This window comes from Mustelus asterias, chromosome 10 (assembly GCF_964213995.1).
Source record: "Mustelus asterias chromosome 10, sMusAst1.hap1.1, whole genome shotgun sequence".
Lineage (NCBI taxonomy): Eukaryota > Metazoa > Chordata > Chondrichthyes > Carcharhiniformes > Triakidae > Mustelus > Mustelus asterias.
In genome coordinates, this window is record NC_135810.1 from 82999782 (window position 1) to 83024301 (window position 24520).

Here is a 24520-nt window from a genome sequence, read left to right on the forward strand (position 1 = left end):
TGAAGTGAGATATTTGAAAATCAATGAAATTGTGCCCTCAAATGGGATCAAGAAGGCCAGATAGGAAGGGAGAAGAAAATAAAATTGAGCTATATTAAACACAAGTCAAATCTCTTTTAAAGGCAGATGCTAAATTAAAAGAGGAAGAGAAGAGGGCACTTCGATATTTAGAAACCAGACGAGAATGCAACTCAGTTCAGGCTGTGAGTATTTCTCTTGAAGTTACAAATTATGTATTTTAATGGTTTTTCCAGGTTGTTCTGCTTTTTCTTCCCCTGCATTTTGAGAGCTTGTTCTGATGTACACTGTCTGTGCCCCATCAAGTTGCTCTCTAGGTTTCTGGAACGGACTGATTGCCATTATTCCAGAGGTGAGGTGAGAATTACTGCTTTTGGCATCAAGGTAACATTTAACTGATTATGGCATCAGGAGCCCTAGCAAAACTAGAGTCAATAGAAATCAGGGGGGAAGCTCTGCTGGTTGGAGTCATAACTAGCACAAAGGAATTTGGTTGTGGTGATTGGAGGTCAATCATCTCAGTTCCAAGACAACACTGCAGAAATTCCTCATGGTAGTTTCCTAGGCCAACCATCTTCATCTGCTTTATCAGTGACCTTCCATCACAAAATCAGAAGTGGAGATGTTTGCTGATGACTGCACAATGTTCAGCACCATTTGCAATTCCTTGGATACTGAAGCTGTCCATGTCCAAATGCAGCAAGAGCTGGACACTCCTATCTTGGGCTAATGTGTGGAAATTAGCATATGCACCATACAAGTGCCAGGCAATGACCGTATCCAACAAGAGAGAATCACACCATTGCTCCTGAATGTTCATTGTTCTTGCCATTGCTGAATTCCCCAATATCAACAGTCTGGGGGTTACCATTGACCAGAAACTGAACTGTGCAAGCCATTTATAATTCTCTGCCTATAAGAGCAGGTCAGAGGCTAGAAATCCTGCAGTAAGTAACTCACCTCCTGACTCCTCAAAGCCGGCCCAACATCTACACAGCACAAATCAGGAGTTTGATGGAATATTCCCCACTTGGCTTTGAGTACAGCTTCAACAACACCAAAGAAGCTGAACACCATCCAGAACAAAGCAACCTGCTTGATTGGCACCCTAACCACAACTGTTCATTCCCTCCACTATCGACACATATTGGCAGCAAGGTGTAACATCTATAGGATACACTATAGAAACTTACCAAGGCTCCTGAGACAGCACCTTTCAAACATATGACGGCGACTGTTAGAGATCAGTTGAGAAATTCCAAGGTACACTATGAAGTTAGCCTAGACCCCCAACTGTTTTTGATTTTGGCATTAGTGAGCACACCACAGGTGTAATTATATTGACCCACTAGAAAGCTTTTATTAAAACACGCTTTATGTAATAATAGCTTAACTATAACATAGTGTAATTTTTACCAACTGAAATACTTAAGCATGACAAAATACAATTCTTAACTGCTAGTCTATCTCTATTAGTTCCAATTTAAGCAATATTCCTCAAAGATGTGAACCCCTCTTCAGAATCAGCAAGCAAAAACACAGGCTCGTGTAGATTGCCGGTCCTTAAATCTTTTAACACCCCTCAAGAGGGATACCTATTTTCTAGCAGGACCCAGACTTCTCCAGAGAGAGAGAGCTGCTGCTCTTTTCAAATCCGAAGAGACAACTGCCTGCATTTTTCTCCTCTAAGCCTAGCTCCTTCCATTTGCTCAGGTCACACTCTTGTCAATCAATCTAATTAAACCCTATTCTGAAATCCCAGGGGACAACCCAACAATTATTAAAACTGCATTAATTCAGATTAAAACAAATGCTGCAATAACTAGGAGCGATTGTTCTTCTGCACTCTCCGCAGGTGGGCTGCCTGGAGCAGACAAAGCTTCACCATAATCAGAGCTGAAGTTTAAAAACATTCTCTTCACAAGAAACATAACACAAATACATTTCTTAAAGGCACAGTATCATCATACCTGCCCCTTTAGAAAAAAGAACCATCAATACGCAAAGATGGCTTCATTCTTTAAAACCTCTAGTTTTACACTATTCATACTCCACTATGCACATTTTATTAAATCGAAGCATGCAATTATAATAGTAGTATAGTCCATTTCAGTCCTTTGCTTCCACCATTGAACATTCCTTTTTTCGTCAAAATCATGATAACTCATTGGCAATGATCTTCTCTCTTCCTCCTTTTTTCAATATGCTGCTGCTTCTTCCTTTTCAAAAGCCTCCTTCAGTTCTTGATCCTGCTTTGATTCCAAGTCTGAACTCAGTTTCATTGCCATGACTGTAAATTAGTTCTGGTAATGTCCTCAGAGAGCTAGGGAGGATCTAACTTTACATGGATGCAAGCTGGCACAAACCACTCCGGGTATGCTTTCTAATTTCCTTTGATGTTCAGAGTTCCAAAATGTCAAAACGAAGTAGTTTTTTTTTCAGAAGGTTGAGCTGCTCACAGGCTTTGTTAAAGAGAACCTGTCCCTTTGCGTGCTTTTTCAACTCCACGTGTGTTTGAGGCCATCCAGAAGGGTCACTTTGTCCCTGTCCCCTTTCTTGCTAACTGGCCTTAGTTCCTTTGTCAAGTAGTCCAACTCCACCTTCTGTTGCAAAATAGTACACTCAACATTCTTTCCAGCTTCGCCAATTGTATATCTTTTTATTCCAAGGTAGTTTATCAATTCCTTCATTTGTTCTGGATCTACATCATTTCCCATGTATTCCATGGCAAAGATATTAAGCAGATTGGCTTCTTTTGTGTCAGAATTTGTTGTAATCATGGTTTCAGCAATCATTATGACAGTTAGGCTGTTGCAAAAACCATCGTAATTTACTCAACACCAGCTTTTTAAAAAAAGTTTATTAGTCACAAGTAAGGCTTACATTAACATTGCAATGAAGTTACTGTGAAATTCCCCTAGTTGCCACAGTCTGCGCCTGTTCAGGTCAATGCACCTAACCACGTTTTTCAGAATGTGGGAGGAAACCAGAGCACCCAGAGGAAACCCACGCAGATACGGGGAGAATGTGCAAACTCCACACAGACAGTGACCCAAGCCGGGAATCGAACCTGGTCCCTGGTGCTGTGAAGCAGCAGTGCTAAGCACTGTGCTACCGTGTCGCCCAGCTGTGAACAGTACCATTTCTCTGGGTATCCATGACTGCAAGCTGTATAAATTAATTATGATGTGGAGATGCCGGCATTGGACTGGGGTAAACACAGTAAGAAGTCTCACAACACCAGGTTAAAGTCCAACAGGTTTATTTGGTAGCAAAAGCCACTAGCTTTTGGAGCGTTGCTCCTTCGTCAGGTAAGTGGGAGTTCTGTTCACAAACAGGGCATATAAAGACACAAACTTTACAAAATAATGGTTGGAATGCGAGTCTTTACAGGTAATCAAGTCTTAACGGTACAGACAATGTGAGTGGAGAGAGGGTTAAACACAGGTCAAAGAGATGTGCATTGTCTCCAGCCAGGACAGTTAGTGAGATTTTGCAAGCCCAGGCAAGTCATGGGGGTTACAGATAGTGTGACATGAACCCAAGATCCCGGTTGAGGCTGTCCTCATGAAAGAACACTTTCGGGTAAGCGTTCTCCAAGGCGGCTTTCTCGACACACGACAACGCAGAGTCGCTGAGCAGAGACTGATAGCCAAGTTCCGCACACATGAGGACAGCCTCAGCCGGGATCTTGGGTTCATGTCACACTATCTGTAACCCCCATGACTTGCCTGGGCTTGCAAAATCTCACTAACTGTCCTGGCTGGAGACAATACACATCTCTTTAACCTGTGTTTAACCCTCTTTCCACTCACATTGTCTGTACCGTTAAGACTTGATTACCTGTAAAGACTCGCATTCCAACCATTATTTTGTAAATTGAGTTTGTGTCTTTATATGCCCTGTTTGTGAACAGAACTCCCACTTACCTGACTAAGGAGCAGCGCTCAGAAAGCTAGTGGCTTTTGCTACCAAATAAACCTGTTGGACTTTAACCTGGTGTTGTGAGACTTCTTACTAAATTAATTATCCTGGCAGTTCATTTCGAATGATGGTAGAGTTTCATCTCTCACATTCATTTTACGCTGTTGTCCTTTATTTTCACCTGCAGTAGTACATAAGAATTAGGAGCAGGCCATTTGGCCCCTTGAGCCTGCCCTGTCATTCAATAAGATCCTGGCTGATCTTTTTGTGGACTTGTCTCCATTTACCCACCCACTCACCATAACCCTTAATTCCTTTACTGTTCAAAAATCTATCTATCTTTGCTTTAAAAACATTCAATGAGGTAGCCTCAACTGTTTCACTGGGCAGGGAATTCCACAGATTCACAACCCTTTGGGTGAAAAAGTTCCTCCTCAACTCAGTCCTAAAGGTGGTTCTCCTTTTTTTTTGAGGCCATGCCCCCTAGTTCTAGTTTCACCCACCAATGGAAACAACCACCTTGCTCCTATCTTATCTATTCCCATCATAATTTTAAAGTTTCTATAAGATTTCGCCCCCCCCCCCCCCATTCTTCTAAATTCCAATGAGTATATTCCCAGTCTACTCAGTCTCTCCCCATAAGCCAACCCTACTAACTCCGGAATCAACCTAGTGAATCTCCTCTACACCCCCTCCAGTGCCAGTATATCCTTTCTCAAGTAAGGAGACAAAACTGTACACAGTATTCGAGGTGTGGCCTCACCAGCACCTTATGCAGCTGCAATATAACCTCCCTGTTGTTAAACTCCAACCCTCTAGCAATGAAGGACAAAATTCTATTTGCCTTTTTAATTACCTGCTGCACCTGCCAACCAGCTTTTTGCAATTCATGCGCAAGGACACCCAGATTGCTCTGCACAACAGCCTGGTGCAAATTTTTGCCATTTAAATAGTAGTCCATTTTGCTGTTATTCTTACCAAAATGGATGACCTCACATTTGCCAACATTGTACTTCATCTGCCACACCCTTGCCCACTCAAACTATCTGTATTCCTTTGCAGACTTTGCTCTCTGCACACTTTGCTCTACCACTCATTTCAGTGTCATCTGCAAACTTTGACACACTACACATGGTCCCCAACTCCAAATCATCTATGTAAATTGTAAACAGTTGCGGTCCCAACACTGATCCCTGAGGCACACCACTAGTCACTGCTCACCAATCAGAAAAACATCCATTTACCCTACTCTTTGCTTTCTGTCAGTTAACCAATCTTCTATCCATGCTAATACATTACCCGTAACAGTGTGCACCTTTATCTTATGCAACAGCCTTTTGTGCAGCACTTCGTCGAATAACTTCTGGAAATCCAGATACACCACATCTACTGGTTCCCCGATGTCCACCGGGTCTGTCATGTCCTCGAAGAATTCCGGTAAATTAGTTAAACATGACCTGCCTTTCATGAACCCATGCTGCGTCTTCCCAATGGGACAATTTCTATCCAGATGTCTCGCTATTTCTTCCTTGATGATAGATTCAAGCATTTTCCCCACTACAGAAGTTAAGCTAACCAGCCTATAGTTACCCACCTTTTGTTTACCTCCTTTTTTTAAGTGGCGTACTTTTGCTGTTTTCCAATCTGCCGAAAACGCCCTAGAGCCCAGTGGATTTTGGTAAATTACCACTAGTGCATTTGCTATTTCCCCTGCCATCTCTTAGTACTATGGGATGCATTCCATCAGGGCCAGGAGACTTGTCTATGTTTAGCCCCATTAGCTTGCCCAACACTACTACTTTAGTGATGATCGTTTCTAAGTCCTTGCCTTCTTGTCATCAATTTTTGGCATGTTATTTGTATCTTCCATTGTGAAGACCAACACAATACCTGTTCAATGCCTCAGCCATTTCCTCATTTCCCGTTATTAAATCCCCATTCTCGTCCTCTAAAGGACCAATGTTTACCTTAGCCACTCTTTCATTTTATATATTTGTAAAAACTTTTGCTATCTATTTTTATATTCTGAGCTAGTTTACTCTCATAATCTTATCTTTTCTTTATAGTTTTTTTTTGTGGCTTTCTGTTGACCTTTAAAGATTTCCCAATCCTCTAGTTTCCCACTAATCTTTGCCACTTTGTATGCATTTTCTTTCAATTTAATACCCTCTTTTATTTTCTTAGATATCTATGGCTGATTATCCCCTTTTCTACAATCCTTCCTTATCACTCGTATATACTTTTGCTGAGCACTGTGAAAAATTGCTTTGCAAGTCCTCCACTGTTCCTCGATTGTCCCACCATAAAGTTTTTGCCCCCAGTCTATCTTGGCCAACTCCTCCCTCATCCATTGTAGCCTCCTTTGTTTAAGCACAAGACACTGGTATTGGATTTTACCTTTTCACAGTCCATCTGTATTTTAAATTCAACCATACTGTGATTGCTCCGTCTGAGAGCGTCCCTAACTGTGAGATCATTAATTATTCCTGTCTCACTGCACAGGATCAGATCTAGGATAGCTTGCTCCCTCGTAGGCTCCATTACATCCTATTTAAGCAAACTATCGCGGATACGTTCTATGAACTCCTCCTCAAAACTGCCTTGACTGACCTGCTTTGACCAATCGACATGTTGATTAAAATCCCCCATGATAATTGCCATACCATTTTTACATGCATCAGTTATTTCTTTATTTATTACTTGCTCCATTGTGATGATATTTGGCAGTCTATAGACTTTTTCTCCTTAGTATTTCTAATTTCCACCCAAATGGATTCAACCCTTTTCTCCATAGAACCTATATCATCTCCCACTACCGCCGTGATATCATCCATAAATATCAGAGCTACACCATCTCCCTTACCTTCCTGCCTGTCCTTCTGAATAGTCTGATTCACCTGGATATTTAACTCCCAGTCGTGACCACCTTGCAACCATGTCTCTAATAGCCACTAAATCATACTCATTCGTGATGATTTGTGCCGTCAATTCATTTATCTTGTTTCAAATGCTACGAGCATTAAGGTAAAGTGCCCTTATGCTAGTTTTTCTACCTTTTTTTGAATCCTAACACCTTCATTAATAACATCTCCTGAGTTTTTCCTTTTAACATTTTTCATAATTTTCCATGTAGTCGAAACCTCTCCACATGCTAACCTGCTGCTTTGCTCCCCCCCGCCCCGCCCCACACATTTGCTCGTTTAAAGTCTTTGTGACTACCCTATTTATCCTTTCTGCTAGAGCACTGGTCCCAGATTGGTTCAGGTGAAGACCGTCCCCAACAGTACAAGATCCCTCCTGTTCCAATACTGATGCCAATGCCCCAGGAACTCCTCTTTCCCACACCACTCCTTTAACCACGTGTTTACTTCCCTATTTTTCTCACCCCTATGCCAATTTGCATGTGGCTCTGGGTAGTAATCTAGAAATTATAACCCTCGAGGACCTGTTCTTTAATTTACTTCCTAGTGCCTGATGATCCCCAAACAGGTCCTCTTTTCTAGTCTTGCCTATGTTGTTTGTCCCAGTGTGGACCACAACAACTGATCCTCCCCCTCCCACTCCAATATCCTATCAAGCCAGTCAGAGATGTCCCTCACCATGGCACCAGGCAGGCAATGTTCCATGCTTACAAAGGATGCTATCAATCCTCCTAATTATAGAATCCCCTACAACTACCACTTGTCTTTTTGTTCCCCCCTTCTTGAATGGCCTCCTGTACCACGATGCAGTGGTCGGCTAGCTCATCTTCCTACAGCCCTTTTTCTCATCCACACAGCGAACAAGTGCCATATACCTGTTGGGCAAAGTCAAGAGCTGAGGCTCCTCTGTTCCTGAATTTAGGATCTCTCTACCTGCCTCACTTGCAGTCACACCCTGCTGTCCCTGTCCACTGACCGAATTAGAGGTACTTAATCTACCGGGTGTGACCACCTCCTGAAAAAAAGTGTTCAAGTCACTGTCCCCCTCCAGGATGTGCCGCAGTGTCTAAAGCTCGGACTCCAGCTCATCAATTCTGAGCCGGAGTTCTTCGAACAACCAAAACTTGCTGCAGATGTGGTCACTGGAGCTCGCAATGGGATCTGCCAGCTCCCATATCATACAGCTACAGCACATCACCTGCCCAGCCATCTCTACTTAGTTAATTAATTAATAAGTTTTGCAGTGTTCTTTTTTGAAGTTAGCACAGATTTCCTACCAGCCAGTCAGGTCACAACTTTCCTGTGGTGTCACTTTTCAGGTTTTTTCAGTAAGTTTGTTTATATACTCTGTGCTGCTGTTGCTCCACCCTCTGACTGCTCCCTGCAAACTAGACCGCAGATCTCCATGGTAAGTTAGTTTTTATACTCACTGTGCTATTCTCTTCAGCCCTCCGATTGCTCCCTGCAGACTAGTAAAATACTTCTGTTCCTTAATCTCCATCGTGAGATCACATATGACTACTGATTCATATATCTTTTACTTCTCAAAGATTGCAAGCTGTGGTTGACAGTCCTGCAGTTTATATTTAGTTAATTTCGACAACTCGGAAACATGTTCCAAATCAGTCAACTTTTCTTGCAACTGTCTCCGTACCTGCTCACTATCCTTATTCACATCATTGTCCAGTAACTAGTTCTCCTTTTACACCTTCATCAGTTTTACGTTGCACTCACCTGCCTCCATCCATGTCTTCATTATCTGAGGTTTGTAAATATTCACCAGCCTTTCATAGTGTTTGATCGAGATTTTTGGCTGCTGCACCTCAGACTATCAAATGTCGGTATCTCCTTCTGAACCTGTGCCAACTTGAGTGGATTAAGCCTATATGAATATTGCTCAATTGGAACAGCATTTTGGCAATTGGAACAGAATTTTCTACATCTACCTCATGCACAATTACTTTAGCACTTTGCAGTTTATTCCCACATACTCTCTGTGATTGTAATAACTCTCAGATCATTTTCATTTTCCTCTAGAGGGTAACTCAGTAATCTATCCCTATTTCTGATCACTTCCACATTATCTAATCTAATTCGAGGAATGTCAAATTCAAAATTATCTGGATTTGTTTCTTCACTTTGAATTGTAACAACTAACACATCTTGTTTCTGCTTTCCTTCAAAATACTGTGAGCATATTCACATGACACTGAACTTTCCTACTCTTGGACATTCTTATCAAATAATTCACCTCACTTAAATTTCCTTTCGATTTGATAAGGCCCACTAAACCTTGCATTTAGAGATTCATCTACCAGTGGTAGTAATACAAATACTTTATCCCCACTAGCAAAACTATGAATCATTAATTTTTTTTATCCGCTTCTTTTTTCATCACATGCTGTGCCACTTTTAAATGCTCTCTAGCCAACTAACCAACCCAGTTGATCTTTCCCTAAAGTTTGACGCACAGTCCAATAATGTTGTCTCGGACCACTGACTCACCAATTTCTCCTTAATCAATTTAAGTGGTCCTCTTACATCATGACCAAAAATCAATTCAAATAGGCTGAATTCAGTTGATTCATTAGGTGCATCCCTAATTCTAAAAAGTACAAATGGAATTCTTTTATCCTGATCCTCTGGATGATCTTGACTATAGGCCCTCAACATAGTCTTTAAAGTATGTTGCCACCGTGCTACTGTTCCCTGCGAATTCTGGATGGTATGCAGTTGATTTAAATAGCCTTATTCCTAAGCTATCCATAACTTCCCTGAATAAATTTGACACAATTTGATTTTTGATCTGCTTGTGTTTCTGTGGGCAGTCTGCATCTAGTAAAAAAATTAAGTAATTCCTCTACAGTCCTTTTAGCTGTAATATTATACAATGGAATGGTCTCCAAAAATCTAGTAGACACATCCATTACAGTTGCCAAATTCCGATTTCCACTTTTTGTTTTAGGCAAGGGTCCTACACAATCAATTAGGACCCTCGGAAAAGTTCCTCGAATGCCTGAATGGATATTAAGGCTGCTGGTTTTATTGACGCTTGAGATTTTCCTATTACCTGACATGTATGGGAACATTCAGCTGCACTTTTATGCCGCCCAGGTCAATAAAAATGTTTTTGTATTTTTGCTTGAGCTTTCCTTATTCATAAATGACCCCCTACTGGTGCCTCGTGCTACCGCAACACCACCTTTCTATAACTCCACCGGTCATAAACTTGATGAATTTTTTTATCCGCCTGAATATGTAAAAGTCTGCTTTCTCATTAAGACATAATTTTTAATGTAATGACACTCCAGTATACGCATAAATTCTTCTTCTGTGTATGCCTTCAGATACAACTGCTTTATCTCTACGTCTGGATAAAAGCAAATTACTGCGGATGCTGGAATCTGAAACCAAAAGAGAAAATGCTGGAAAATCTCAGCAGGTCTGGCAGCATCTGTAGGGAGAGAAAAGAGCTAATGTTTCAAGCTGGTGCTCAGCTTTGACAAAGGGTCATCTGGACTCGAAACGTCAGCTCTTTTCTCTCCTTACAGATGCTGCCAGACCTGCTGAGATTTTCCAGCATTTTCTCTTTCGGTTTCCTTAACTTTATTCTGTGATTTCTCCACCTGTGGTTTTGTGATTGTTACCACACAGTCAGGAAATATCCCAGGGTATGCTTCCTATAACAACTCAGTTACTTGATTTTCCACTGACTTTTAAACCACAGTAGGCATCACTCCCACCTGTAACCCAGCTATATCATTACCCGCGGTAACTGTATGTTAAAGGTGATACTTAAATATAAGTTGTTTTCCATCCTTGTAGTTTCCCCTGGTATTTACACCTCAGTGTAAGGGGTTCAGATTCAAGTATATTTGGCTTACAGCTGGTTTAGCTATTCATGAAGACCAGACTGGACCAACTGCATTCTTCTCCCTTTCAGTTCCTCCATTCCTGTGCACCATGTGCAAGCAAGTATAATGCTTGAACAAGACCAATAAATCTTCTGTAGAAGTTAAATTGGAAGAACAATTCTAAATCCAAAATCATTCAGAAAAAAACCTTAATATTGTCTGCTTGGGAGATATGAAAAATCAGGCATTTAGTTTTGTAAAAATGCACTGGCATTTAGTTTAATACCCAATACTTTTGATTGTTAAATTGATGGGTTGAAATCATATGCAAATAACTTAAAATATCATTTCACAAGAGAATCTGGATTGAACATTTGTGCGAATTGATGCAAGAGGGATTTCTATCCTCATTTGGAAGTATGATTTCCTTTACTCATTCAATGAAACAGAAGGAATTTATGCTTGGAATGTTTTTGCTCTTTAAATTTCTAACTTTAAGTGGATGTATGAATTTTGCAATGATTAGATAAAGAATGTAATGACAACTCAAAATAATCCAACAGGATTATCGTATGTGTGCAAATATCTCTGAATAATTTAGTCCTGACTCCAGCGAAAAATGTTGGAAAGAACTGTTAATTACAAGAGTTTCATTTCAGCTCATGGAGTGCTGTGTGAATGCCCTGGTGACTTCATTTAAGGAGACAATTCTAGCTGAATGCCCAGGCATGATCAAACGTAATGAGACAGATAGTGAGTAAAATTATAATTGTTTATATTACTGAATGAAGATTGTTTATGTTAATAAGATTGAGAGCTATAAATTATTATTGATGGCTATTCTGACCAATCAAAATATTTGCTTTCCTGTAGCAGAGTAGGAGCTATAAAAGGCAATTGCTACTTTACAGATCAGTCAAAAATGTAAAATTTCTATTCAATTAAAATTGCAACAATATGCATCATATTTTGCTTGAGCTACGGCTTGATTTTACATTTACAATCGTACACAGTCCAACTTTGCTTTGTTCTTAAAATGGAGTTCCCAATGCAAAGCTTGTATATGGTCCATACTGCAGCCTGCTTCGTGGTCAGATATTTTGACAAAAGATTCACAATTTGGTTGAGCCTATTTTGCATTTTGTTTTTGCATTGACTGTGTTTTAACTTGCTTCTCAAACTGGCTAACTAGTTACCTTTTTGGGTCAGAGCTTGCTAACTTTTATCCTTGGATTTTTGAGTCAGAATCCTCTAGGAGAATTAAGTCCACAATCTGCTAAAATATGATAGTTTTTATAAATTAGAATGAAATGTTATGATCCATTCTGGAAATTCAGCTGTCCAAATCTGAAGTTCAATAAGTTATGAATGAAGAGTCTTCATTAAGACTGCCAAACAATAGTTTTTTTCTTCCTATTCTGACCAAGTCAAAAATGATTCAGTTATATCCAGGTAATGCATTTTGGAAGGTCTAATACAGATGGGGAGAAATACAATAAATGGCAGAATCCTTAAGACTATTGATAGGCAGAGGAATCTGGGTGTACAGGTACACAGCTTACTGAAAGTGGCAATGCAGGTGGAGAAGGTAGTCAAGAAGGCATATGGCATGCTTGCCTTCATCAGCCGGGGCACTGAGTTTAAAAATTGGCAAGTCATGTTGCAGCTTTATAGAACCTTAGTTAGGCCGCACTTGCAATATAGTGTTCAATTCTGGTCACCATACTACCAGAAGGATGTGGAGGCTTTGGAGAGGGTACAGAAAAGATTTACCAGGATGTTGCCTGGTTTGGAGGGCATTAGCTATGAGGAGAGGTTCGAGAAACTTGGTTTGTTCTCACTGGAACAACGGAGATTGAAGGGCGACCTGATAAAAGTCTACAAGATTATGAGGGGCATGGACAGAGTGGATAGTCAGAAGCTTTTTCCCAGGGGGCATACATTTAAGGTGCGAGGGGCAAGGTTTAAAGGAGATGTACGAGGCAAATTTTTTACACAAGAGGGTGGTGAGTGCCTGGAACTTGCTGCCGGGGGAGATAGTGGGAGCAGATACGATAGTGACTTTTAAGGGACGTCTTGACAAATACATGAATAGGATGGGAATAGACGGATATGGTCCCCGGAAGGGTAGAGAGTTTAGTTCAGCCAGGGAGCATGGTCGGTGCAGGCTTGGACAGCCAAAGGGCCTGTTCCTATGCTATAATTTTCTTTGTTTTTTTCTTTTATCTTCCATGTTCAACAGTGCTCAAATGCCACAAGTATAGAAAACTTACCATTCCTTTACTTAAGAAAATGTCCATCCTTTCAGTTGTGACTATGCACCTGGCCTTTGTGCATATGCAGCACAATGTCTGAGTGTTATTTTCAAAGGCAATGTTCAGTTGAATTCATTCAATACCAAATTTGGATTATTACCATAGTTCTGATTCTAAGTAAGCTAAATTTAAAGCAGTTCTGATTCAGTAGACATCTTTACATGAAGTTATTGTATAGCAAAATATTTAATCTTAACCAGTTTGTCCTTTTTACTTTAAATATTTATTTGAATTGCATGACGACAGGTTACATGGTGATTCATCAATTATGCAAGGTCATTGAGTTTTGAATTCTTAAATTTGGCAACCTCTTTAAAACTAAAATGTGTTAACAAACATGAAGCTAATTGCTAAAAATGTAGTAGTCATTAATATTTCTCGCTCTGCGCATAAATCAAAGTTTAAAAATAAACTGAATTAGTCTGTATTCTAAGCTTTATGCATACATGTTTGCTCATCTTTATTGATTTTGAATTCATGGTTTCAATGGATAAATTAGCTTTATCTGGCACATGAAACACAAGGTTTTTTCAACTTGCTATACCTATGCAACTTAATGTGTGGTATTGAAAAACAGAATATGCTGGAAATCTGAAATAAAATTCAAAAATGCTGGAAATATTTGGGTCAGGCTGCAACTGTGGAGAGAAAACAATGTTGACTTTTTAGATCTGATGACCTTTCACCAGGTCTGGGAAAAGTTAGAAGTACCACAGGTTTTAAACGAGATGAGTGGAATATGGACATTAAGGCAAGTCGATGATAAAATGGCAGGAAAGAGAGTTTTGCAGAGCTAACTAGAATGATGATGTATGTAGCATTTAAGTATTTATTACCTTCTGCAGAACTGCACTTGATGTTTACACTGATGGATAAAGTTCCAAATGGGATTGAGCCAATGTTAAAAGATTTGGAAGAGCACATTATTAGTGCTGGATTAGCAGATATGGTGGCAGCTGCAGAAACTATCACTACTGTAAGTATTTAAATATAGAGCTGAAATGGGTAAATGATGTTTCAATGAACATCAGTTACTTAAAAAGTAAATGATGAAAATTGAGTTGAAATTTTAAAAGTCTGTTCTTGATATTAATTCTTTGTTCTTTGAGAGGATAAGGTGTATGGAGTTACGGTTTAATGACTTGTTTATTTCACCATTCGGCAATTTTTAAACCTTGAAGGGCTTTTTTTTGTCGAATCAAAAAATATTTGAAGATACTTTCAAATTTAATTTGCATGTTTAGTTTTCTATTTATTAAAGAACAAAGAAAATTACAGCACAGGAACAGGCCCTTCGGCCCTCCAAGCCTGCACCGACCATGCTGCCTGACTTAACTAAAACCCTACGCTTCCGAGGACCATATCCCTCTATTCCCATCTCATTCATGTACTTGTCAAGACGCCCTTAAAAGTCAGTACCGTATCCGCTTCCACTACCTGCCCCGGCAAGGAGTTCCAGGCACCCACCACTCTGTGTAAAAGATCTGCCTCGTACATCTCTTTTATAACTTGCCCCTCGCACCTTAAACCTATGCCCCCTAGTAATTGACTCTTCCACCCTGGGAAAAAGCTTCTGACTATCCAGTCTGTCCATGCCCCTCATCTTGTAGACTTTTATCAGGTCTCCCCTCAACCTCCGTCACTCCAGTGAGAACAAACCAAGTTTCTCGAACCTCTCCTCATAGCTAATGCCCTCCATACCAGACAACACCCTGGTAAATTTTTCCGTACCCTCTCCAAAGCCAATGTTCTGGTAGTGTGGCGACCAGAATTGAACACTATATTGCAAGTGCGGCCTCACTAAGGTTCTATAAAGCGTCAACATGACTTGCCAATTTTTAAAATCAGTACCCCGGCCGATGAAGGCAAGCATGTCGTATGCCTTCTTGTCTACCTTCTCCACCTGCATTGCCACTTTCAGTGACCTGTGTACCTGTACACCCAGATCCCTTTGCCTATCAATACTCCTAAGGGTTCTGCCATTTACTGTATATTTCCTATCTGTATTCGACCTGCCAAAATGCTATTGCTGCTATTTTAGTCAAGAACAGGAGATGGAGTAATAAATGTTGTTCAAGTTAATCCTATTTAAAAAGATACAGATTTTATGGAATTTTGCATAGAAGTCTAGAATTAAAGATAGTTTTGTTTCAATTCTTTCATGGGATGTGGGCTTCGCTGGCTGGACCCAGCAATTTTTGCCTATCCCTAATTGCCCTGAGTGGCTTGCTAGGCCATTTCAGAGGGTATTTAAGAGCTGTGGGTCTGGAATCACATGTAGTCCAAACTAGGTAAGCATGCAGATTTCCTTCCCCAAAGGACATTAGTGAATCAGCTGGGTTTTTTACGACAACCGACAATGGTCTCGTGGTCATCGATAGATTTTTAATTCCAGATTTTTATTGAATTCATATTTCACCATCTGCCATGGTGGGATTTGTCTCTGGATTGCTAGTCCCGTGGAAATACCACGACACCACTGTCTCATACTACTTGCACTCATCATAGAATTATAGAACCCCTACAGTGCAGAAAGAGGTCATTTGGCCCATCGAGCCTGCACCAACAACAATCCCACCCAGGCCCTATCACTGTAGCCCCACGTATTTACCCTACTAATCTCCCTGACACTAAGGATAAATTTGGCATGGCCAATCCACCTAACCTACCTGCACATCTTTGGATTATGGGAGGAAACCAGCGCACCCGGAGGAATCCCATGCAGACGCAGGGAGAATGTGCAAACTCCACACAGACAGTCACCAAGGCTGGAATTGAACCTGGGTCCCTGGCGCTGAGAGCAGAGTGCTAGTTACTGTGCCAAGATGCCGCCCATAGTGTTTTGGAAGAAACTGATTTATATGAAATTTTATTTTTCCTAAATTTTCTTTGATTTTCCCATGCATTGCATTAATTCCTGACAAGTAAGCTTATTCTCAGCTCACTCTTAATTAAATGATGACCACTGGAAGGTGCATAAGAGTAGTCTAAGGTGATTTGCTGCTGCCTTTGATTTTCTCTGGATTTGCTAAACATGCCATTGTATCTAGTCCATCAGGCGTTCAGCATAGTTAAGATCTAGATAGGAAACTGAATCACCAGCTTTTACTTATGAAACTTGTGAAACATATTGAGAAACCTATTCAGCCACAATCATTTAAAGAAATCAGCCATGAACTTTTCATATAAATGAGGTTACGGAAACTAGGTGTATTAGTGGCAGTTCAGAGAGTTGGTGAGATTGTGTCTGAGTCTTTCGATTTTGTGATTTAAAGGTTAAAAAATCTCACCATTGATAAATTGCAAAGCTTCAAGGGTTAAAACTATCCATAATTCAATTTTTCATGACTATATAAATTTAACTCTTGAAAGACTGTATGACAGATAAATTTCAGTTATATACATCGCAAGTGAAGTTAGCAATTGAGATGTTGTTTAGCTTTTGATCCTCCTTTCATGTTTTTTCCAGGCCGTCTGCCTTAATTATTTGGGTAAAAGCAAATTACTGCGGATGCTGGAATCTGAAACCAAAAGGGAAAATGCTAAAAATCTCAGCAAGTCCGGCAGCATCTGTAAGGAGAGAGAAGAGCTGACGTTTCGTGTCCAGATGATCCTTTGTCAAAAGCTTTTGACAAAGGGTCATCTGGACTCGCAACATCAGCTCTTCTCCTTACAGATGCTGCTGGACCTGCTGAGATTTTCCAGCATTTTCTCTTTTGGTTACTATTTGTGTGTCTGTTTATCTTGTGGTCTCTGTTTTGTCATTGAAGAACAGTCATTCTTAGCTTGTCAAGAAAATAACTTCCATTTCACTTGGTGTTTCAGATAATCTTATCCAGATTGGCAATTTATCAACAGGATGGGTCCATAGCACCGTATGCTAGTGTTAAAATAGGACACTTGTGTTAGTTTACATACTTTTTTAACATAAAGCCAATAATTGTATTTCTTTGTTGCAGGATTCTGAAAAATATGTAGAGCAATTGCTTACGTTGTTTAATCGATTTAGTAAATTGGTGAAAGAAGCATTTCAGGATGACCCTCGCTTTCTCACTGCTAGAGATAAAGTAAGTGGATTTTTGCTTTAACGTTAATGAGGATTAGGAAAATTTTCAAGTCAGAATACTTGCAAACACTGGCATCAGCTTTTTTTAATAAAAATAATTGCATTCAGCTTGCAAACTGGAAAAACCCCTCATTAATATAGAACTTTGGGTCCAAGCTTACTGGCCATTCAAGCCGGTGGGATCTTCTGGTCCCGCTGACGGTGGACCTCACCTTGGATTTCCTGTCAGTAAGAGGTGCATTCAATGGGAAACCCTGTTGACAACGGTGGGACCAGAAGATTCTGCCACCAGCCAATGCAGGGCCACCTCCCGCGGTTGCTCGGTAAATCCTGCCCTTGGTGTTTAATCAAACGAAGTTGAATAGTTGAAACATGGTTGATATAGTTGAAACCTTCATAACCTTTAAAACAGTTTGTTTTCTTTAAATCTAGATTGCATTTATTAGCTTATTGTATCGAAACTATTGAAACTTACTGTATTTAGTTTCTTAATTTCTCATTGAAAAAAAATGTCTTCCAAACAGGCATATAAAGCAGTTGTGAATGATGCTACCATATTTAAACTTGAACTGCCATTGAAGCAAAAAGGGTGAGATCTTTTAGAATGCTATTGCTAATTAACAATTTTATGAGTTACAAAGATTGTTAAATATTTTATTGGTAGAACAGTGGAAAAAATTGGAAAATATCTTTGTTCAGTTTCAAGTCGCTCCTCTTGGACCAACATGCCCAAAGATTAGTGTTTCTCTCTCCCAATTATTTCCTTAATCCGTCATATCCTGAAGATATTAATTTGTGATCATACTTCATAAGTGAGCTCGGGCAATAACTACTTGTAGTGCCTTTAACTTTATAAATATCCCAAGGACTGTTATCAAACAAAATCTAACACCAAAACACATGATATTGTGACAGGTGACCAAAGGCTTGACCAAAGTGGTAGGTTTTACATGCTGTTTTAAAGGAGGAGAGCAGAGAGTTGGAAAGGTTTATGGAAGGAATTCTGGAGCTTATGGGAACAGGCATGACTGCCAAAGGTAGAGGGATTTCAAAATTGGTAATGTGCAAGAGGTCAGAATTGAAGGGGGTGCAGAGATCTTTGAGGGATGTAGAACTGGAGTGGGAAATAAGGAAGGCAAATGGAATTTTGGCATTACTAATGGAACAGAGTATAAAAGTCGGGAAGTGCTGTTGGAACTATCTAGGGCAGTGGTGAGACCACACCTGGACTACTGCGCACAATTTTGCTCCCCTTGCCTGAGGAGGACATAAATGCATGAGAAGCAGTTCAGAGAAGGTTCACTAGATTGATTCCAGGGATGAAGGACTTGTCTGCTGAAGCGAGATTGAGCAGTTTAAGCCATTACTCGCTGGAGTTTAGAAGAATGAGAGGAGTTCTAATTGAGGCATATAACATGCTAAACGGCCGAACACTGAACAAATTTGAGAACAGATTTTTCATAGTGGGTTTCAGGGTTGTGCGGAGCGGGTAGAAAGGTGGAGATGAGGCCGAGATAAAATCAGCCATGATTGTATTGAATGCCGGAGCAAGCTTGAGGGACTCAATTGCCTACTTCAGCTCCAGGTTCCCGTGTTCTTAAGAAATTTTTGCTAATCTAGTACTGATCTAGCCTGGCAAGTGGTGTGACAAATCAGGCACTGGAGGAGGGCCAAATGAGGTGGTGGTGAGATGGATTTAGGTGTCATCAGAGTGGGTATGATGTGTTTTTGGATAATGTCCCTGAGGAGCTGTGTGTAAATGAGAAATTAGAGATAGTGGGGCAAGGAGACTTCAGAAGTAATGGTGTGGGATTGAGAAGAGAAATTGTTGCAGGTGGTTCTCTGTCTGTGACTGGATAGATAAGAACGAAACCAAAACACTTGATCCTGGAGGACATCTAGCCAAGACTGATTCTGGCAGGAATTTTCTGCAGGAGTCACTACAGAACAATCAAAAGAGGGCATTCCACCCTAACCCAGTGGCTAAGGCCAATTTTTATTACTCCAGATAGTTAAGAAGTCTGAGAACTTTGGCTAAGGATTTGTTACACTGAACAGTGCTTTGACTGTGGAGACCTTTTACAAAATGTCGACTTTTTAAAGTATTCTGCAGTAAGCAAACAAGTGATGCTGAATATTACAGTAATAGTGTTCAGAGCTATGGAGCAAGGTTTCAGCATTGTTTTAAACTGCAGTCTGCCTAGTTCATCAACAAAGTTGCAGTGAGCAAAGTCTGTAGTGGGCTATGGTTGAGAAGAGAGAAACATTCCAAGTCACGTTTAATAATCTCTGCTATCTCTTGACCAGCTTTCAGCATCATTAACATTCAGTGCAAAGTCTGTATCTGTGCTGCATATCCTTGGGCTGAGTTAAAGATGCAGGATAATTTACAACGAAAGAGAAGTAGATCAAGTACTTTGGTTTCAGAAGTATGATCATTTTCTATTCTCACTGAACCTCTTTTCCAAGAAACCCATCTCTTTCTCCCTCAATGCCCTTATCAATCTGTAACTGCTTAATTACCCTTCCTGGTCACCATGCTGGCTGATATTGTTTATGGCTCTTTTTCACTTGGGTACTATCCCTATCTTTCCAAAGTTATTTTTGGAAGAAGATGCATACTTGACCCATCTGTCCCCCCGAACTTCTAAGCCATCTCTAATTGATAACCCATCTCTAATTTACTTTTCCTCTCTAAGGTCTTTGGCCATGTCATCACAATTTGTGTTCTGTGCCTTTCCCTTCATCAATTCCTTGCTTGAAACCATCAGTTTGGCTTTTGCCCTCCTCACTACACCAAGACTGCCCTGGTCATCCTCTGTGACTGTCACCATAGTGTATTACCTCTTCTTGTATTCGATAACCTTTGCAGTTGACCATTCGGTTGCCCTGAGATTTAATTTCTCCCAACATCCTCCTTGATGGCATTCCATCTTTCACCCTGCATAAAGTCTGAATTGTCCTAAACCGTTTTTCTGCACAAAATCCCACTTGTCCAGCCTCACTAACCCAAATTGGCTCTGTAATAAAAACAAAATATGCTGGAAATACTTAGGTTGAGCAGCATCTGTGGAAACACAAAAGAATTAACATTTCAGGTCTGTGACCTTTTATGGGTGATGGAGGCTCTGATGAAGGATCATCGACTGGGAACATTGGGTGGAATTTTGTTGAGGCATCGGGAGTCTCACCTGCTGGCTGGAGTGCTGGTGAGAGACCCATGCTGCCTCTTTTTTGGGAAGATCTGCTGAACAACAACCAAACATCCAGTGGTGAGGCCAGTGGTGAACTTTACCCTGGAATTGATACTCTAGGGGCAGAAGCCTCACCTACCGAGAGCTGCTGGCCAGTCGGGGCTAGCAGCTCTTGTGTTCAGCAGCAGCACTGGGAAGGCCATGGCTGTTGCAGGAAGCACAGGCACTGGTGTCACAGGATCAGGGAGCAACCCAGGCCACAGGTAAGTAATGTGGGGGTCACGAGGAGGGTGAATCAACGGCAAGGATCTCAGCAGCCCCCAAATTCCTGATTTCCAGTCCATAGATCGGGCACTGAGTGCCTTTGATCAAGGGACCTCCTTTTCCCTCGATTTTTAGCTGCTATGCATGCTCCATTGCAATAAACCTGTTAGCCACTGGGTTAATTCCAGTAGTAGCAGGCAGTGGGCCTCTTAATTGGCCATCTACTGCTTCAGTGAGCAGCAGAGCAGAAAGGTTAACCGTGGGCCTGATAGAATCCGGAAGGTGGCAGAATTCCAATACGCATCCGTCCTGCCTAAGTAAATGCATCTCCCACCTCCAAGCTCACCACTGGTGAGAGCAGAAGATTCTGCCCGTTAACTCTGTTTCTCTCCACAGATGCTGCTGAACCTGCTGATTATTTCCAGCATTTTTTTATTTTAATTTCAGATTTCCAGCATCCGCAGTATGTTGCTTTTGTATAATTGTTGCTTTTGTATAATTATTGCTTTTGTATAATTATTTTCCTATCAGGAAGAGTAATAATAAAACACAGGTCATCATGGGTTATGCTTGTGTGGCCCCAATGACTTGTTCAACATGGGGACCTCCACCGTCAGCTAGGAAATGGTGTGCGGATGACAGGCAAAATAGACAAACTTAGCAAGTCTTCTAAAATTATGTGCATTGAGCTGTTAACCACAGGATATAATCCTGACACTGTTTAGTGAAAAATAAAATCTAACTCCACTACAATATTTCTAATGGTGAATTAAGAATGTTATTTGAAAATTACTTTTTAAATATTTCATACTGATCTTTCAATTTAGAGTTGGATTGAAAACTCAGCCTGAATCGAAGTGCCCAGAACTACTTGCAAATTACTGTGACATGTTACTAAGAAAAACACCACTTAGTAAGAAACTTACTTCAGAAGAAATTGAAGCAAAGCTAAAAGAAGTGGTACGTATATTTCTGATGCTAATAGGTTTGCACCTCTATCCAATGGTCTAAATTTGTCCCCTCGACCCACTGCCACGTTCTCCCCCCGCCCCCCCCCCCCCCCCCCCAACATTTAATCTGAAAACTGCAAATCATCAGAAATCCAGGTGACAATTCAAATCCTGCTTTTAGTAAGAATCACCAATATTTAATGTTACAGAGTTTAATTTGTCCTGTGTTTCACAGCAAAACAAATTGCTCTGCTGAAATGAAATGTGAAAGTATTTTTTCATGCTCCGTTTCTTTGAAGATGATGAGTGAGCATCACAAAATATTTTGGCAAGGTTTGGACAATTTAATGGTTTCCCAGTGTACATTGGTTATATTCTTGATACTTTTAATTGATTTTTATGAACCAAAACAATCCAATCTTCAGTTTAATCTAATAGGATTGCAATATATGTCCTTTGCTGTAGCATACCTTGATTTTTCAGCTTAAATTTCCAAAATGCTAGGTCTCTTTTGAAGAGCACATTTCATTTGGCTTTTAATAAACATTTGATATCTATTTTAAAGTTTGTGTTTTAAAACTCCTGTTTAAATCAAAGTGTAAACAAGTGAAACAGGAAAAACTTGTGTTTTTTAAGCTATTTCTTGCAGTCCTATACATATCAGTGTGAATCTGAGCCCATGGCTGTGCAGATCCATGTCGACGGAACCAAGTTATGCTCCAGTTAAATAAACGAGAATCATAATTATGCAGCACAGAAGGAGGCCATTCTGCTCATTCTGCCTTTGCCAGCTCTGAAAAAGCTATCCAGTTAGTCCCACTCCCTGTACCTATCACAAAAAAATGTTTTCCCCTTCTAAGTATTAATTCGATGTGCATTAGATTTTTGATTTTCTTTCAATCTGGAATGCTTCTGCATAGGGACATGTAAGTTTGTCTCTGCACAATTCTTTACATTTCAGAGGAAACCTATGTAGTTTTCAACTATTTATGCTTGCAACAGTTCTTCCAGCTGTGCAGTTTTGTTCAGTCACAGCATGTGGGTGTTGCTGGCATGGCCAGCATTTGTTGCCCATCCCTACTTGCTGCTGAGAAAGTGCTAGTGAGCCACTATCTCAAACAGCTGTAGTCTATATGGTGTAGGTGCACCCACAGTGCTGTTAGGAAGGAAATAATACTGTTGATGAATTGAAAGTAACCACATGAAAAGTGTTATCCCAATGTTAACATTGGGAACTATTTCAGCATACTGTTGTTTTGCAGTAACAAATTAACAATATTGATTACTTTTCATATGATTTCCTCTGGCATATTTATTATTTTTGTCCAAGTCGATTTTTAACTGATGTTTAGATACTTAGGCACGGATGTTTCCTTCAGCATCAATCTTGAATAAGTTTACCTTTTAACACTATTGTCAGGAGTGGGTTAAACTTAGTTTTGGTTCCCACTCTGCTCCATAGTCAGAGCAAGATTCAAACAACTGTATTTCCATGTAGGAAAGGAAAAACTGACTGGAAAAGTAGTAGCAGCAGTCGTCTTCAAAAATGCTTGAATTTTCGTGCATTATTTTTAACAGCTACTTGTACTGAAGTACGTGCAAAACAAAGATGTCTTCATGCGATATCATAAAGCTCATCTGACACGGCGTTTAATCCTGGACATATCAGCCGACAGCGAAATAGAAGAAAATATGGTGGAATGGCTTAGAGTAAGTAAATTTAAAAACCTATTTTCTAATGTTTCCTCTTCCCGCCAATGCAGAATATAATTATTTTTATTCATTCATGGGAATGCTGGCAAGGCCAGCATTTAGTACCCATCCCTAGTTGCCCTTGAGATGGTGCACTACCTTCTTGAACTGTTGTAGGTACACCCACAGTGCTGTTAGGAAGGGAGTTCCAGGATTTTGACCCAGTGATAGTGAAGGAACGGTGATATATCTTTCCAAGTCAGGATGGTGAGTGGCTTGGAGAGAGTCTTCCAAGTTGTTGTGTTCCCAGGTATCTGCTGCTCTTGCCCTTCTAGATGGCAGTGGTCGTGGATTTGGAAGATGCTGCCTAAGGAGTCTTGGTGAGTTCCTGCAGTGCATCTTGTAGATAGTACGCACTGCTGCCACTGTTTGACAGTGGTGGAGAGTGAATATTTGTGGAAGGGGTATCAATCAAGTGGGCTGCTTTGTCCTGGATGATGTCAAGCTTCTTGAATGTTGTTGCACTAAATCATAACATTTGGGATCAAGCCTCACTCCAGAGATTTCAGCACGTAAGCTAGGCTGATATTTCATTGCAGTACTGTGGAAGTCAGAGTGTCTGCCTTTCAGATAAGACATTAAACTGAGGCCCTTTCTGCTGGCTTATGGTGGGCATAAAAGTTCCAATGAGACTATTTGAAGAGGAGGAGGGATTTCTCCTAGTTTTCTGGTCAACATTTATCTCTTATCAAGGAATGTTTTGGATACGTTAAGCTTGTGAAAGCTGTATGAAAAGCAAGCTCTTTTTAAATGAAATGAGCCAAAGTAGAGCTGCGTAACCATTTTCTTTTGCAATTGCCAATTAAATCTTGTAATTGATTGCCATTGAACTTTACTGCCAAGGTTTGGGATGTATGTTTTGCCTGAGGTTATAGGTTGTCTATTACGACCTCAGCAAATCTGATCCTAACCTTGCTGTATAATGTTCCCATTGTCCAGTGAGCCTTTGAGTTAAATTATCTATGTAACACCCAAAGCTGGTCATGAGTAAGCTGCCCAAGCCGTAACTGACAATTAACTGAAGCATGTGTGTATGTATGTTTTAGGGGTGGGGTTAGGGGTGAAGAAAAGGGAGTGCAAAACAAAAAGGAGGAATAGTACTTATTTTGGCTCAAGTCCTAATCCTTCCTAGTTGACAAGATGCCTTCCACACCCAAACCTGTGGGGTTGCTTTTAAACTTAACCCACTTCTGACATTAAGATTCAGTCTTAATACACATTCAATTTCATCTGTTATCCAGAAAGGACGTTCATTCAAGTCT

The 24520-nt window shown here is 40.4% G+C and overlaps 1 protein-coding gene across 2 annotated transcripts in view; it reads left to right on the forward strand.

Moving 5' to 3' along the window:
* Positions 1 to 24520, forward strand: part of LOC144499717 (cullin-5) — a 76352-nt gene that overhangs the window by 32926 nt on the left and 18906 nt on the right. For both annotated transcript variants that reach the window (XM_078222052.1, XM_078222053.1), the window contains exons 7-13: positions 123 to 203; positions 11377 to 11470; positions 13878 to 14008; positions 16992 to 17099; positions 17623 to 17687; positions 21384 to 21516; positions 23085 to 23216. In XM_078222052.1, coding sequence (XP_078078178.1) covers positions 123 to 203; positions 11377 to 11470; positions 13878 to 14008; positions 16992 to 17099; positions 17623 to 17687; positions 21384 to 21516; positions 23085 to 23216 — 744 coding nt within the window. The remainder of the gene's footprint in view (positions 1 to 122; positions 204 to 11376; positions 11471 to 13877; positions 14009 to 16991; positions 17100 to 17622; positions 17688 to 21383; positions 21517 to 23084; positions 23217 to 24520) is intronic.